Raw genomic sequence first — 18,342 nt, forward strand, 5'->3', positions numbered from 1 at the left:
ATTCCACCTTAACAATTCTGATTCAGGGCTTACATGAACAGAAAATGTCATATCCTGTAATAGACAGACTGACTGTGCAGTAAAGGCCTGCCTGTTTTCAATCTGCTTTAACTTCAATGTTATTATGTTGCAGTAGTTTCATCATAGCTGATATTACTTCTCTGGCTCTCAATGTGTGTGTCGAAACCTGAAGTTTGATTAAGCACAAACATAATACATTATCTATTAGCAAACTGTGCAAATAATCTACTGTACAACACCATTGCATCCCGTCTGCTAGTAATTAAATGTTCTTTGTATCTCTGTCATGCCAACACATTCCCGTGGATCTACGCTCTGTGGAAATTTCAGAGTTTCTGAAGCGTGAAATAATGAGACTCTCCTCTCCCCTCCTCCTCACATGTAAATGGTCATGCTCCTGTAATGGCTCACCATGTGATCTTACGCATAAAGAAGCAGAGCAACTCAGCCACGTCAGTGCACAGACTTTTGGTGTGCAGCATCTCTCAACACATTCAATTATAAAATCAATAAAAGCATGTGTGTTCAGAGAGCAAGCAATCCTTGCTGTTCTGATATGATTATACCGCCTAATTGCATTTTTTAGCATGCATAATATGATTATGGCTATGGAGACCAAATGTGAAGAGCCCAAATCTTGCCATGTTACAAAACTGTAGGGGGAAATGTTGGTAATAAAATGACGCCTAATTAATGGCTGTTTTCCTCTCTTGCTGAGGCAAACAATCCACTTAACAGCCCTGTTTTTGATCTGATTACAGCTTTCAGCTCTACCTTCTGTCATGATGGAAAACAGGCCACGTTTCAGAAGGTTTCAGTCAAAAAAACTTGACATTGGATTGGAAAGATTACATGTCAAAAAAGTCACCAATAAGTTCCCATTTTTTAAATGTAAATCTGTATAGACGTCAGGGTCATTATTTCAAACCACCTGAGATCAAGCTCCCTTAATATCTGCAGAGTTCCTGTTCCAGCCCTTTAACATCTGCAGTTACAGTCCAACCTGCACCTTTGGGTGAGGAAAGTTATGTCAGCAGCAGTTTAGGCCAGTTTACTTCCTGAAGTGTGTGTGTGTAAACTGTTGATTTTTAAGTGGTTTACAATCTACTTTCATCGGATGATTTCTATCTGAAACACACACACATATTACAAAGTATAGGGTTTATGTCAGATTGTTTACCACTTGAAGGTGTGACTTAATTAAAGTTAAAAGACACCTGTTTCTCTCTTGCACCATCAAATCACATATTATGTTATTGCATATTATATAAAATTCAATTTGCTTGATATCAACCACAAAACACATGATAGTTACTCGTCTTAAAAGCCAGAGATTTTAATGGATGGAAAATGTAGGTTGGCCCTGTGAACTCAAAAAAACTAAAGGCATCTGTCTGTAAAACCAAACAGAAAACTGAGTGACTTTTATGATATCTCCAACAAATCCCCAAACATTGCCAAGGAAAGGTAAGTGTCAAATAAAGCATTACAATAAATCAGAGCTTTGTCTGGTTAGGCCGTGAATACAGAAGCAGGTTTCATGGGTACTTCACAGGGCTGCATCAATCAACCTTGCTTTTAAGAATGGCTGCGTGTCGCAGTCATGAAGCTCAACCCTGCTTGCTGCAGTTGGCCTAAATGCAACATCCAGTGCCCTCTTCTGTGTGTTGTCTTGACTCTGTATCCCTGCCCTTGTGCCCACTGCCAGACATGCAGCATCCTTCTGATTATGCAGCCCACGGTTACACAAACAAGAGGTGGATCTCATTTCTCATCTTGCTTTCCTCAAGTACATGGTGGAGCAGGAGGCCAGTCATCATATGAGGTGGAGTTGGTTGCAGCCATTGCTTTTCTCTCACTTATTTTTAGGGGAAAAACTCTGAAAGAGTTAAAGAGGGTGATTACTTATTTAGCCACATGAGCAGTGTGGTTCTAGGGATTGCAATGTCAGTATGTCACTCACTCAAACAATTTAGTTCATACAAATTGGATGGACATAAAAAAATTGTTTTGCACACAAGCTAATAAACCAAAGCCAGCAATTAACCACATCTGTGCAATGAGTCATTCCTGCTGCACAGTGACAAATGGGCTAATAAATAGTTAACAACAGATCATCACCACTTTACATACCATCTATGATGGTGCCATTGTAACTCTAATCCTAGTGTTTGGCCAGTGGTTTTTTGCATATTTCCATTCCTCTGTACATAACAATATGTTGCCTTGCCCTGAAGAACAACATCATGATGCATAATGTTAAATTTATAGCCATAACTACTGTTTGAAAATTGATTTGTGTATTCTGATTATGTAAGTTTTCACGCTACATTTACATTTACTGTTCCATGTCTTTATTTTGACACACTACACCACACTGATGGACACTAACCCAAATGAGTCAGAACTAATGTCTGAACACTGTGAGGAATGAATTCTTGTGGTAAAAAAATGGTACCTTTATTAATAACTGCCAGACCTCCCCCCCATAATTTGCAACAGTTCAATCTGCTTTGACCACTTTAATGTTCTGGTTTGACCGGCATAGGGAGTTCCCATACCCATAAATCATGTGCTCTTCGATTGCCATGGCATTTCAACTTCCCAACATTTAACAACAACCAACTACTCCTCAGACAAAAGCTTATTAGTTTGTCCTTAGAGGTTTCAGGATCTGAACGGCTGTAATGACCTCCCAGACACGTCTTTCTTCTTTTATTGACAACTTGATAAACTCACAATTATAACGATACACAACGCCATCCTGGCCCTTCCAGCAACTTCCAAATCTTCTTCCACAGGTGTTTTCAGTTCTCCTAATAACCCACACAAACTCAACGCCTCTCATCAAGTGTGAGCAAGGGCCTATAACAATGAAATGTCCCCCTCCTGTTTAATAACAGGAAGCTGCTTAATCATATAGTTACCTACATGAGTCCTCTTATAACGACCTTCAGGGATAAGGTGTTACAAGTAATTTACTTTTTAGAGCACAGCATTTGCTCGATGACCTTTTTATAACTAGTCTGCTTTAAATGACATTACATCTTGTTAACATGGCATACTGTAGGTGAAGATGAAGCCTAATTAGTAAGCTAACATGAAGCCCAGTTTCCTGTCTTAATGCTAAAATAATCTGTGGTGATTATGCGTCTGACAGTATTACCAGTGGCATTCAATCACTAACAGATTTCCAATGAACAGATGTTTGTCTGATAATGTATTTCCATGCGGGATGCATCTTGCAATATCCTTGCAGGAACCTCCTCTGGGAAGCTTCCTTCCTTCCCTCTCATCTGTGCAGTGCTCAGTACGAACTTACTTAGTGATGACAAACCTGATTGATTTCCCGCTCACACAAGGACAGAGGATGATAAAAGGGAAATGAGGTGCACCTAAAAATAAACTTCAACAACAATCAATATGCCCTGAGGAGAGGTCAGTCCCACCATCACTTGGTGGGGCATCGGTGTGTCTCAGTATTTCCCAGATCAGCATTCACACAGACTAACCTCAGTGTGAGGTGAGATCTGCATACACGTAGAAATGAATGCATTCCTCACACTACACCGAAATGCATGGTGGGAAAATTATGGTGAACGAGTTCAGGATAAACAACAAGAGTCCTCCAGGTTGCCCCTCCCATTCATTTGAAGACAAAAAGGAGCCAGATGCATTCAATAGTGCTTTTCAGCTGTTGTTTATCATGCGTTTGCCTCATCTTCAGAATCCCCACCACCATCTCAAGTCCCATTCCATTACAGCGAACACTCGAGTGGACTATTGTGAGATCTGAGAGAGTGATTCAACAGTTCTGTACACTTGAGGACACACATCTCACCAAGCATTACTGATCTCACCTGCACCCAGCTTTAAGTTAAAATTTCAGAGCATTTCTAATCATCATCATCATTACTGTGAATTATAAGCCTGCTGAAAATGTCTTTATTTTAGACCTCTCCCAGTGTATGGTGTTGTGTATTACTTAGTGTATTATTCTTAGTTTTTATATTACTTCACATTGTCTGGACTGTAGGGTTTGGCCAATAACCAAAGGTGATTGTGGACAGAAGGCTGCTTACCAATTGGACGACTCATTCTTCTGAACTGTGAAGATAAGATAATCCTTTATTAGTTCCAAAGACAAGGAAAACAGGGAAGATACTAATCCAGTGAGTGTCTCAAGAGACTCTTGGTTAGAACAATATATAGATGTGCTAACATTGAGTGGGAAGAGCTTCCCATAAGCTTCCACAGGAACACACTGAAAATCATACATCAGACTTTTGTTTTTGAAAAACTGGGGCACTGCACTAACCATTATCTTGTTGTCCAGCTTTAAAGAAGGCAAATATTTGCATGCATTTTATATTTAATAACTTAAATTAACTGTAATACAAAGGCTGATTTTGTGAATACTTTGCATGCCATCAATCAGAGCGGAGAACATTAGCGGAGCAGACCACCGAACTCAAGGACAAGCAAACAAGCCGATCAACCAACACACACTGCAGCACAGATCTTCAGCCATCTTTGGTCAGACGAGAAAAATAATTTGGCCCATAGTCTGTTAAATTTCCAGAGACCTTAAGCACAGAGGAGTGGTCAACTTCTTCTTGCTTTTTACATCCTTTTCCAAACTCACACACCAACCTCAGTGATATTTGTCAGTAAATTACATTTCCATTTTACTGTTCACAGGAACAAAGGCTGCAGCATGCCTCCCAATTAGTGCAGCTAAAATCATTCAGCCAATCAGCCAAATTAAGAGGTCTCACTTTCCTTCTTTTTTTTCTGACAGGCTCATATTAAATTAGACCAGTCAATAGGACAAATGACCACATGACTGTGGTTTGACAGCCAAAGCTAAATAAAAGAAATAATGTTAGACCTTAGCCTAAACTGAAAAAGAAAGGCATAATTCAATAGTTCAATCTAGCTGAACTTTGTTCTGTGAACTCCTGTTTTTTTACCACAGCTTGCTGATATTTTTTCTTTTTAAGACACAACACCACAATGGTTTACCCTATTGTAGATCTCTAAAAGCAAAACTACTCTTTCTGTCACATAATCATGAGCCTTTCATCAAAACCCTCTCTCTTTATTAAACTTAATTGCTACTGCTGCCTCTGTAGTTCAGTGCCTCCACCCCCTGCTGCTGTGCTGATATTTACCCAAGCAAGAATCTCATCATCATCACGATAGTTACTGATGACAGGGTTTATCCTGAAGATGTAGCAGTACCTCGGCCTGTGAATAATCTCCTGGGCCTCTGCCTTATTTTTCTCCTGTCTGTGCTGCATCCCGTCTGTGATCGGTCTGCAGCACAGCGAGGTGCTCTCTCTAACCTACTTACACACATACAGTCCATACATTAAATGATTAGTGCATTATTTTGATAAATAAATTGACAGGGAATTGATTGATTTGGTAAAATATTTACTTTGATCATGAAAAAGGAAGAAAAACTATATAGTTACACACCAGTGAATGTTAAATAGCGTTTGCGGTTTGAACACTGTGCATATAATTTAAATATCTAAACATGTACACTATTTGAATGTGGACGCTCTCTTCAAATTAAGACCTTAAGTTAAGTGAGTTGAACTTGGGAGCACAACAGCAACTGACAGAGACATCTGTTGGCTGCCCAGAGGGGTAAAAAGCCAAGTTGTCCCTGGGTGAAAAGACAACCAAGCTGCTGAGACAGACAGTTACTGTAGCAGCAGTTATTTATCAGAATAACGGGAACGAGAAACGTGGTATCCAGCAACTTGCTCTGAATGTCATCAACCAAAGAACAAGCTGTCCAGGCATCAGCACTGCAGACATGAGCTGAGACAATAATTTCTTAAATGTTATTTGATAATCAGCAATTTGTTCTAAAGGGTACATTTCTCTGCATTTATGAGCACTGATTCAGGAGTACAATCACTGCGTGTCTACATGGCAGAAGCTCTGTAATCTCACCATCAGTGACTGATTGGGAACACAGGAAAGTCTGAGACTGTCTGGATACAATCCAAGCAAAGAAAAAAAAATCACATTATATCTTCTTTAATTCATAAAAAAACAAAACCTGGTTTCCTGGTTTTCATTACTGATTGTTTATTAAAAATCTCCCTGAGTTAATATTTTGAAAAAACACCAATACTGTTGCAATATCGATAGACTTACTGGATCAAAAATATCTACTGTGATATTTGATTTTGTCTATATCACACAGCCCTACTTTATATGCTGCTGGGTAGCTAAATTTACAGCAGTCCATCATATTCTAAAAGATCATCACTTTTTGAGAATAGCTGGTACGGTACGTCCCATTTAATCTTTGTTTTAGTGAACTGACACACCCAAATCTATTGAGGAATAAAGTATTGAAATGGCACTAGTGACCTTGACTCTTTTTAGTCATGATTTAATTAAAATAAAGAGGGCAGCTTTCAAAACATCAGCTCATTCATTTCTTACAGGTATACTTACCATTTAGTAATTTCCTGAAAATAACAAGTAAGGCTTAAGCATGCACTGCAATGTCTGATTAAAGCCATTCTCTACTAGCCAACAATTCACAAGATACAACAAACAATTACATTTAATTTGAGTCTAGTACAGAGAGGTCTAGTGGTTTCATGTTGACAAGTTCGACGCAGCGTGTTTAAACAATAAGCACACCCTCAGTTGTGGCATCAGTGTTTGAAATGGTTCATTTCAGGATTTATTTCATGTGTCAAGAGAACAGAACTGCAGTTAATGCTGTCAACAATATAGTAAATCTAACTAGTTCTTATTAAAGCTGAATAATAATTAAAGAATTATGTTTGATATTTGACACTCAAAGACGATTCTGGCACTCAAACACTTGTAATAGTAGAGCATCAATCATATCAGATTGTTGACCTATTTCTGTTCTGTTACAGCAGGCTGTTGGTCCTGTTAAGTGTTTATTTGGTCTGAAATTATGTCTGATATTCAATTAGGTAGTTCAATGAATATTGGTCATCACAGCGACTGATGTGAACAGTACATTCTATATATTTAATACACCGAGTGTTATCTGTGAGGCAGAGAGGTACAGCTCTGCTATTTTAATAATATGAGACATGTATAGGGTGAACCTCTGTAAGCTCCCCTCTCAGAGAGCATTAGCCTTAGTCTTACGAAGTCAGGCATATTACATCTGCTGTGTACATTCAGAACTTATGTTAAAGATATCAACTATTAAATCAGTATTTTAATAAAGTTGGAATAGTGGAAAACTTAAGGTAAAGAATCAAAGATCATTTTCAATAAAATGTTTAACCCCCTCATGCTCCAGTAGCTTCAGCTGGCTGACATGTATGCCCGGAATCATCCCAAACTGTGAAATGTAAGTGAGAAATGTTGAGGATACACAAGATTTTATGTGACAATTAAGTTAGGCAGTCCATAAAGAATACAGCTGAAGGCTGATGGTGTGAGAATTGTTTCGTTTTGAACATCATCTTCGTTTGAGTCAGTGAGGAGCACTTGATCTGCAGAGGAAAACCAGAGAAAGCAATAATTATATCTGAAGGTTATATTGGAATCCAGCTTATCTAGATTCGTAATATGAATGATTCTGCTTGACGTTTATTTTTTTCTCTTTGCAAAGACAGCCAAGCCTCATACACAGAGAAAGAAATGATGTGTGGGTGCCTGTGATGCACTCATAAAAAACAACCCACATCAGCTTGTTTTCTTTCTTTTACAGTGAACAGAAATGCAAATGTGAGGCTAAATAAGGTAGTGTGCAGGGTATACAGTACCATATGATTCTGCGACCTTGTGATGTAGTCTTGAACTGTCCCCTCTCCTCAGGGCATGGATGGTCTGTCCAGAGGTGAGCCTGACCCTCAGTAGATCTGCAACACATGGTGACACACACAGACTGTATTACAGTAACTGCTAATGATGCTCACAGATGCTTAGAGGTACAAAATGTAAGAATTGTCCACAGGTTGAATTCATATTCCAAACATACAGAGAAAAGCATATTATCAGGGTAACTACTGACTGCTGCTAACTGTAGCTGCTGTTAGCTAATTAGCTCAGTTAGCCTTGCAGCTAGCAGTCCTATTAGCTGAATCTGGCTGGCCAGGAGCTCGGAGCACAGAGGGAGTGTCTGCATTTATACTTCTAGCACAGGAGCTTTTGGCTGCTGGGAGGAGGACGGTGGTAAATGCTGGTGGAGAGTTGTGCCAGAATGTGCACCAGAAGCGGAGCTGGGCAAGCAAGCAACAGAACTAGGTTCACCTGCCTCTCAGTGAACTGGACGGACCAGGACCAAACTCAGACCAAAGTAGGCCAGTTTGACAAAAGGGAGTATAGTACTGAAGTGATTTACAGTGGCTCCGCTTGGGACTCTGACTCTGGGGAAGACAAAGACTGGGACAGGAGAGGCGTGAAGTGGGAGAGGGGCCAGACAGAGGTTAGGCATCAGTCAGTGCCCACCTCTGGAGACTTGAGTGGGGGTTACAACAAGGCCAGCCCCAGGGTGCCAGGAGCCAAACCCTGCACAAAAATAACCACCGTGTTGTTGCACTGATAGTAGAATGGACACTAGTGACTAATGATTGTCTCTTGAGATACAGAGTGCTATTATGAGACGGGACGGGCTGAAGGTAGCTGATTTTCATGCTAACTTTAGTAGATATCTCTGCAACACAAAACTGTTATGTTATTTCTTTACATTCTGTTGATAATTTTAGTTAATTCTGAATGCTCTAAACTAAAATTCTTACATATTGATCTTTTAAAGTGGCTATATTACAATGTATTAGGTTCACAGTAAGGAATGAAAAATGTAGTAAAGACATTGTTTATTATGTATGTCCAAAACCTACTGTCTAGAACTTTGTCCATAGTGTGTGTGCTCTGTTGAAGGCTACTGTGCCACTGGTTGAGGACAATACAGCGGACACCACACAAACTCAACAGCAGAGCAGTTTCTAGGGGTTTCTCCAGGGCTAACTGTCCCGCCCTGAGAGGAGAAAAAATAGGGGACAGTAACATCAATTATCAATATTATAAGTTGAATCTAGTACAACACATTAGCAACGTAAAAAGGAAGACAGATATAAATATGAAGAAGGTGCAGATTCATTTGAAAAACAGAGTTAAAGCTTCAGTCATTCTGAGTGTTTTGTTACCTCTTGTGTGTGTCCAGGTTTGATTGGCGGAGAAGACTGGACTTGTTCTGAACCAGGTCAAAGAGTAGAGCCATGCGACACTCTGAGGAGAGCAAACATTATCATTATCTGGCAAAAGAATAAATAGAGCTCATCCACAAAAAGACAACTATAAACTAACAGCTGTATAAAAAGCATTAATATAAAACTCTGTACAGACAAACACACAGAACACAAGGTAGCTCAGTGGTCTGTCACGTCATGTCACATTCATAAGTGACACTGTAAGGCAAGTAAGGAGGTAAAGGCCAGCGTGTACGGGATGAAGGAAGACTGAAAAGAGAACCACTACGTAAAAGAGAGAAGAACAGAACACTGTTGAAAAGCTAAGAAAAAAATATATATCAAAGGTGCTTTCAATACTAATGATAATTCTATTTTTGTGTCAGCAATAGTGTAGAGCCAAATCCTTCACCACTTCCAGATTAACTTTTGCTTCACAATGTAATTTTTTTGTATTCTTCTAAGATTATTTCCCAGGAGGTCTAGTTCTAAGAAAAGTGTTGCACCTGGTGTATGCTAACAATTATAAATATATTTTTAATGTTGTTTAAAATGACAAGGTGCTAATTTACAGCATTATTAGATCCTCACTTAGCATAACATAAGGACAAAAGACCCAAATTTTCTGATTCGGCAACTCAAGAAGAATAATGAAAGAAGCTCTCTATTCAAAAATACATCAGGAGCAGAGACATGGAAAAGGGTAGTTCAGGGGTAGTTCAAGGGTAATTCACTATGCTATATACTGGCCATTTTCTTGTGAACATTAGGCTTTGATGTTAAACTAACAGCGGAGGCCTTTGGCCTTTTCTGCTACTTCTGATTTTATTGATTTTCATTCATTTCCTAGAATCACTTTCAGGCAGAAGAAAGAGGTGCTACCTGGGGACTTCTTCAGATCAGATGAAGCTCAGTGTACTTTATACAAGGAGAAGAAACATGAATGAATGAAAAAACCTTTAGAATATTATGTCAATCAGTCTTGCCACAGGGTCCAACAGGCAGAACACTGTTACTTCAAGACACTCCATCTTTTCATTAGCACACAAATAGGCTTTTACTGTACAAGCACTTGGCCTAGACTTGTAGGTGTGAGAGAACTGCTGCTTGTGTCTGACACCAGGTGTGTGTCAGCGAGGTCGTCTACCATCTTTTCTACTGCAGCGAGGATAAGCAGTGCCTTGCAGCTACTCTGACTGACTTCAGATACAGTGACAATCATGTCTGCGTCTGCAGCAAAACACTGTTGCCCCCTTCACCTTTGCTATGCAGGTGCCTGGGGACAGAGTGGAAGTCCACTCTGATGTGAGTCTGATTCATCCAGTCATTGTCACTGCAGCGTTACATTGATCAAACTTTGTCCCTCAAAGAGCCATGTCGAAAGTAAAAGTATTACATAAACAAGGTAACGATGCAGTGATAAATTAACACAATTCCCAGATAAGATATGAGTGCAGATGGCGCAGCATGTACCGCATGACACCTTTTTTTATTTCTGAGAAACACAAATCTGCCATCGCCTAATCATATCCCGATGGCCAATTAGGTAGAAACGATCTGGTGTGTTGTGAAGTAACAGCTGGAATTCAGACCATGGTGTCAGTCACACTATAGTTAGCAGCACTAACGCCAGGCAAGTGGGTGGCACATATGTCTGGCCTGGGGTGATGCGTAAGGCCAACCTGACACTCTGTCAATCACCCTGGATAATGTCCACCCATCCTCTGACTACCTTTGTTTACTGGTTAAAGGGAGGAAAGAAGCCAAGAAGATGAAGCCATACTTGCTTGGTGAAATATCTGTGAGGGTGTGAAGAGCTGAAAGGTTTGGAGCAGAGTTTTATTTATTTAAAGAGTACTGAGGGAGGGAAAAGACCTCCTCTAATAATTGAGGAGAGAGAGACGGGCTTGGCCGTCTTGTCCCCTGACTGTAAATAAATTACAGCAGCCAGGAGTTTTTCTAAGAATACTTAAAGAAAAAAATCGGTTTGGTTGAAGTTTTGTTGAAGGCTACTTCACTGAAAATACAGACACAGCAATCTTTTGACAGTTACTTGATTCAGAAAATGTCCATTTGAAAATATGTAGTATGTCTCCAGAGTACAGATGTGCTATCTTGTATGAATTCATGCCATCAACAGAAGGTAGGATTAAGTGACAAATAAACAGAGTATTCCTCAGTAATCCTCTGGATATTTTCAAATTATTTTTACAGGTGAAATTGTGCAAATGTTACAGCAGGGATCCGATAGTAAAACCTCACTGATTTCTCACTACAGAACAGGGATAATTCTATATATAAACCCACTCAGAATGAAAGATTGATGTGGTTGAAGAGATTAAGCCTACTGCTCCATTTACTGCTTACATAATCCGCAAACAGCTCTTGCTCCAGATTTTGATCACTCATTCATTACAGTATTTTGTCACCTATTTTTCTCACGTATTTATTTAAAATGCTTCAGAAAACGCTGAGGTGAGGTGATGGCGAGGTCCTACATGCAGTGATAGTGGTAACGGGGTCACAGAAATAAGCCTGAGCAGTACCAAGTGAAGCTTTCATTTCATTTTAAAAATATAAGGCTGTTATGCTAACAAACACCTTAGATTGACATTTTGTTTGCTGTCAGGTGAAAACAGACAGTAGACTGATGTCGCTAAATACACTAAATGCAAGTGTCAGTAGCACAGCATAATAATGAGAAAATAAGAGGGTACAGGTGATGGGCGGGGTCTCTGCAGATGTAGGCTCTGCCACACACTTCTGGTCGGTCACGGGTGATGATTGAAAGGGAATATTTAGGCATTGTTTTTGGGGAAGATCCTACACAGTTTTCCTTTTAGTATGGATGTCTGTGTTTGGACAAACTGAAATAAACCAAAACATGCAACAGATTTGTACATCATGTTTCTGCTCAGTCATATACAGCGGTATTCATGTGGTTATGATCTGCCTACTGTGAATCTTCAGTACTGACATCTAAAAAACATGCATTTATTTCAATAAAATATTCTCAGGTTCTATTATTCAACGTGGAGGGAAATACACGGTATAGTATACAGTACCAGACAGATTGAAGGCTGCTAGTTTGGCAGGTGGAATGTTTGCTGTTAAGCGCTCCATTCCCAGGTAAATAAAGGCACTGCATCTGCACAGCAGCTGGTCCATCTCTGACAGGCTGGACACAAATTTCAGAGAGGGTTAGTGATACAGAAATGATCAGGTCTGTTGCAACGTAAAAACCAAATAAAGAAATTTTGCATCACATTGCTTTGCTCTACTAAAAAGTTCTAACCTGGGTTTTTGTTTGCTGCCCATGAAGCCCTCCCACAGATGGGTAAAATGCTGGCTGTGAGTTTCCAGCATCTCCTTCATCCTCATGCTCAGACTGGTTCCATCTTTGCCACAGAGAAAAACAAAGAAATATTATGAAAACCTCCACTTGCTTAAGTTGTGGTGCTAACAGGGAGCACATGTAGATGCTGTGGCAATAAGCTCCTTCAAATTTCGCTCAGAGACCTGCTCCACAATAACATCTAAAATCAAGGTGTTGCACTTGATGGGTGTGCCGGTCCTGAACAGACAGGATGAAAAATGCAACACTCCGGCAGGACAAGGGGAGGTGGACATCAATGCCTGCTTGGTGCTCAAACACTGTCACACTTCTTGTAGCTGACGTAAACTCAAAAAATGCACTGCAGAATTGTTTTCTGGGTTTTAACGCGTATATGTAAATAACTATATATTATTATGCTTGTATTTTATTATGTTTTGCTTTATATTTTTATCTATTCTCAACTGAATTACTTATCTGGATTGCATGTGTGTGTGGCAATAACTCTCATTCTGTTATGAAACCCTGTGTTTTATGATGGTGCTAAATTACTTAAATACCTTGAAATGTGTTTTATACAAAGCCACAAAAATAGAGATTTTGTAAAATAGTATAATGTAAAAGAGAGAGGGATGCTTTAAAAGGCCCAAAGATGAAAACAGGAAATGAGGAGCCAGCAGCTGCAATACAGCTAAAGAGAACATTAATCACTGCACAACTTCAAAAGTACCCCTAGCATTTCTCTATACACGAGTCCAAAACACACCACCCATACAAAACCTAAAATAAAAGCACTGGAACTATACAGTACTGCAAGTGAACCTTTCCACCTCTAGAGAGAACAAAATAATAGTTTATTAATTATGTAACTGACAATGTAAGCATGCACCAATAATTATTTACATTTACTTACCAAAGTTACCTTTATTGTGAGGGTCAACAATATCTGTGGAGGCATGTTAAGAATAATGATCTATGAAAAGCACAGCAACTATATTCCAACAGCACAAATAAACCAGCCAGCTTTAATAATAATAATAAAAAAAAGATACATTTGATGTTGCGTGTATCCACTGGGAAGGTGTTAGGAGGCACCACACGGTTCACTGGTACCTGGGTAAATAAATTGAAGTTAGTAAAGCTTAAACCAAGGACAGTTACAAACAGAAAATGTACACACACACACATGTTGTCTAACACATATACATCTGCATATACCAGCTGCAAGAGAGAATATGAGAGTGGATTTTAAGACAGGGGAGACAGAGCAAAAGAAATGGAGGCAAAAAGGAAGGGGCTGGTGGAAAAAATAGAAGTGGTGCATGACAGAAGATAAATGCTCAGAAGCTAGAAATAGGACATTTATGAAAAACACATTATGTAATTGATTGAAAAAACACACTTAAAAGGGAGGCGAGAGGAACTTAAATTATTGCAATTGCTGACAGCAGGTAAAAGTAATATTGCTGTCTGTATCTGGCAGGTCCAGATTAATTTACTGAACTCACCACTTTGATGGCTTGGCTTTGATCTGCCTTCCCCTTAGTTCCTTTGCCACCTTTGGTCTCCTTTTTGTTGTCACTTTCAACTGCCACAAACAGGAAACAGAATTAATACATACTCTTGTCTGCGGGGTAGATTACACAGCATTTAGTCAGGGAAATAAAAAACAATTCTCAGTATCTGCAAAGTCAGTGACATTTATTGGTGACTCAAACTGAAGAACTGACCTAAAAGTTTTGTCATGGCTGCAAATGAAATCACTGACTATTGATTAAGCACTGATTATCAATATAATTACCAGATTAATTAGAGTCAAACTCCCTCTTCTTTTTGAACAAACAAATGGCACCAGCTAATTGCATACAGACTTTGGTAGTAATCTAAAGTGCATTTTAATGTCATTGTTTCTTATTTTAGGCTATGCCAGTAGCAGGGCTGTAGTCCATCTGTTGATCTATCAGTTCAACACTTTGGTCCAAAGTGAAATTTCACTAGAACTAGTCCATTCTGCAGAAAATCACACACTGGGGCAGCATTATGCTGTGTGTAACAAAGCAGAGTCAGTGTAATGAAAGATTTCCTGTCACTATTACTTTTTTAAGCTTGATTTTCCTTAAAAGGAACAACAGGTCAGAAATTCTAAAATCTTTCAGATCTGTGTAGTTTGAATCACAGACAAAGTTGAGGCTGTAAGAACAAACAAAGGCAAACCTTTCCCATCTGAAGGCAGTCTTTTTATAGTTTGTGCTAATTTGTCCTGAGCATACTTCATGCAAAGCACTGCATAGAATAACAAATAGCCCTTTCAAAAGTGGTTTCAGGCACTATATCTTCTTGACACAATGGTAAACTGTAGATGTCAAAATTATGGTAATGATCGTCCAGAAAAAAACAAAACAATTTTTTTTCCAGTCTCATCATCACCCATGTATTTGATCCAGGCATTGAAAGACGTATTAAGTAACACATGTTCTTCTGGTTTCCTGTCTGTGGCATATTCAAGTGTCAAGTGACACACATACACACACACACACTCACACCTATGCACTAGTTTAACAGTAACCTTTGAACATTCATCCAAGTTATGCAAATGATTCAACCTTTAAAAAGGTAAAAATGTCTGCAGCACCAGTTCCAGTGCTCTGTTTACCGCCTTTTCTTTTCTTTCCAAAACAATAATGTGCAGAATTCCTGGATTTTTTTCTCAGGATTTTACACTCATACTGTAGTAAACCTAGAAAAGTAAAATCTACCAAGTCTGTATAATGTGTGACTATGGTAATTTCAAATAAACAGCAGTTGATAATGCACCAAGTTAGGCACTGTAGGACCAAATTCACTGTGATTTTTTCCTATAAGTGAGTAATGTCAGTGTTGGTTATGGTTCTTTCTTTGTGTTTCATCTCATTATAACCTGGGAATAGACCACACTGCTCTTCTCTGCACTAGTCTTTTATATTTCAGAAGTTATGGAAAGCTAGTGATTTTTTTTAAAAGGATTAAGCAGATAAAATTTGCTTTTCCTGACAACGTCTGTGTCTAACACCAGAAGTTCAGCAGGCCCCTCAGTGTGAATCTATAGCATCTCAAAAAGTGGGAGTCACTTTGGTGCTTTTCAGTTTTACTCACACTTTATGTTTTTTACGCCAACAGATTTAACAAGCATGAACATTTCTACTTAAAGCTTGATGTGCTCAGTCAACAGTTACTCTCGGCCACCAAACACATTTTACTGTATTACTCCTGGACAATCACATCTACAGCTCCAACTCTAAATTGCTCTAGCAGGCACAGCGAAATGGCCATAGATAATGGACATCCACTTTAGCAAAGCAGGCTGTGGTGTTCACGGATGTCCGCATGAACTTCTGCGTGCCGGCGGGATGAGAAATGACCTTCTCGCTTGAACAAATTCCATTTCTATGGATGGCTGCCTGCAGTCTAAAGTGTAAGTCATTGTTTACAAAAATATGAGGAGGAATTATGTGAAGCAAACATCCACTTATACTGTACAAAAACCCTACTCTAATTATTAACAGTTTTATAGGTAAGACAGTTATACTGCATAGTCTTATTTCTACCATCAGGGAACCTGTTTTTTCTTAACTCTGGGATGCAACACAGTAAAGGGATAGTTTGGATTATTTAATGTGGGGTTGTATGATGTACTTATGAATAGTCAGACTATTACCTTAGTCATAATTTTAATTAATAAGGCCAAAACACTAAAGGACAAACAAAATGCCTAATTTTCAACTGTTCAGTTCAGTTTTCCTGAGCACAAATATGCCACTTAGTAGTGGTTGAAATAGCTGTATGTGGTATGTTTTTCTTAAAGTTTCATGTTCATGGGAATAGTTGGGAATACCTAGACAGTGGCTGCAAACATTTCTTAAAATGTTTCTGCATTTGTGTCACTGGTACCTTTGTCTGGTTCGTCTCTCTTCAGGCGACTGTGGAGAAGCTGGAGGGAGAAGTCTCGTGACACAGAACTCAGGCCTTCTTCCTGCAGAATGGATGAGGCTTCCAGTGGCAACCCCAGTAACTTCTGGTCTGCGAGCAAGACCACATACTCCCCTGCTTCTACTGGTGGTGCACACACACATACACAAGATGTTGCTGTACAACAACCTTTAAGGAAATACTGCTCCATTTCTGAAGTCCACAATATTAATATAGAGTGATTGTACCAGCAATTTTTAATGTTAATTCTTAGGTCAGGGGCACTTTAATCGTCACTGCTCCTGGTAAAAGTACTGTGTTGTTGAGTTGTGTGTTTAAATCAAATTGTATCACATTAAATTACATATACAATAAAAACAGTAGCCTGGGGGGTGAGCTGCAGTCTGCTTGAATAGGAACCTGATGATGGGGTGCCAATACAGACTGGAATGACACAGTGGTTCACGATACATGGTAAAGATAACCACAAGGCCCGTAGGGTGTTACAGAACAAGCAAGCTCACAGCCAACATTCTCTACCTTTACCTGAACTCCCTTTCTCCTCTTTATCTTTGGTTTTGGTCACCTCAGTGACTGGTAGTGATGCAGCCGGGGGCCTGAGGGAGGCAAGGACAGGTGAGGATCAGCAGAGCTACACTGCCTTATAGAAGATAGAATCAGATAGTGTAGGTTGTGACAGTGTGAGAAATACAGAATTAGAGGAACCTTGCTGCATGAACACAGACAGAGGAACAAACCTAATCAACCAAGATTAAGAGACAAACCAGTCTCGTTTTGTTTTGAACACACTTTTTCTCACAGTGAACATTTGGACCTGCCACAGCAGTAAAATCTTCACTTCACAGTAGAAAATTTTCCTTCCTTAGGCTAGGAAAACCAAATTAAATTTGTCAAGCCTTTGTAGTGGACAGATTGGAGAATCTGATGATATACGGTGCGTCACCTTAAGCAAGAGAAGTCAAACTGTGTGAGCAGTGGATTCAAATAGTCTTCCATATTTCGTACAATTTCTCTGAAGCGAGTTGCTAACGTTGCTTCTGCACCATTTTTCTGTGTGGGGGAACAAGAGAAAAGAGAAGAGAGTTTCAGTAGCTGTAATGCAGTATTTATTGTTTGAGGCCACTGATTACATTCATACACACATATACTGCAGCAACACAATGTTGGGATGTAAAAGTCAACTGTCCCAAGTCTCCCTAGTAATCACAATGAGACATGAGATGATAAAGACTGCAGTGAAATGAGCTAATTTATGAGGCTTGCAGTGGATAATAGCGTGACAGAAGTGCAGAGGTCTCAACAAGACATAAGCAGAGAAAAACCTGATGCTCCTCAGAGGCCTCCAGCCTGCCCTCAGCTCCGTGCCAGGCTTCCTTGAGGAGGACATGTCTAGAATCCCGGCCAAAGGCCCGAGTCTGCTCCCTGAGTGCCAGCAGAGCCTGCGGGCAGACTGAAACCTTAGCCACCCTAGAGCACGCCAGGGTACCTGCAACAACAGAATTGACACACAATCAGACATGCATACTCACAGATGCATACAGGCCTTGTAATTGGTCCCCGTGAGCGCCTCCACCCTCTCTTCCTCCTGCTCCTTGTGAAAGATCTCATTCCTTCTTCTTCGGTCTCATCTTGTGTTTTTCCCACTGTCTTCTCCTTTTCATGAATTTGTTCTCACTCTTAAGTCCTTTTTTTCCACAACACCCACAACTAGACTGGTCCCAGGAAAGGTCATGTAAGCAGGTAGTATGCTAATGTCCTGTGATGACTTATGAAAGCTGGTGCTCCATGCCAGACTAGTAGCACAAAAGT

At 39.6% G+C, this 18,342-nt stretch overlaps 1 protein-coding gene across 1 annotated transcript in view; it reads right to left on the minus strand.

Annotated features, from left to right (window-relative positions):
• Positions 1-6,731: 6,731 nt before the first annotated feature.
• Positions 6,732-18,342, minus strand: part of cfap46 (cilia and flagella associated protein 46) — a 52,196-nt gene continuing 40,585 nt past the window's right edge. Inside the window, exons 46-58 of the mRNA XM_084736280.1 lie at positions 17,849-18,019; positions 17,477-17,588; positions 17,059-17,129; positions 16,495-16,656; positions 14,079-14,155; positions 13,620-13,680; positions 13,481-13,513; positions 12,529-12,631; positions 12,299-12,411; positions 9,192-9,273; positions 8,886-9,022; positions 7,809-7,904; positions 6,732-7,535 (exon numbers count right to left, since the gene is read on the minus strand). Coding sequence (XP_084592406.1) covers positions 7,423-7,535; positions 7,809-7,904; positions 8,886-9,022; positions 9,192-9,273; positions 12,299-12,411; positions 12,529-12,631; positions 13,481-13,513; positions 13,620-13,680; positions 14,079-14,155; positions 16,495-16,656; positions 17,059-17,129; positions 17,477-17,588; positions 17,849-18,019 — 1,331 coding nt within the window. The 3' untranslated portion in view covers positions 6,732-7,422. The remainder of the gene's footprint in view (positions 7,536-7,808; positions 7,905-8,885; positions 9,023-9,191; positions 9,274-12,298; positions 12,412-12,528; positions 12,632-13,480; positions 13,514-13,619; positions 13,681-14,078; positions 14,156-16,494; positions 16,657-17,058; positions 17,130-17,476; positions 17,589-17,848; positions 18,020-18,342) is intronic.

Source organism: Lutjanus erythropterus, chromosome 14 (genome assembly GCF_056507025.1).
Source record: "Lutjanus erythropterus isolate fLutEry1 chromosome 14, fLutEry1.hap2, whole genome shotgun sequence".
NCBI classification, from domain to species: Eukaryota; Metazoa; Chordata; class Actinopteri; order Lutjaniformes; family Lutjanidae; genus Lutjanus; species Lutjanus erythropterus.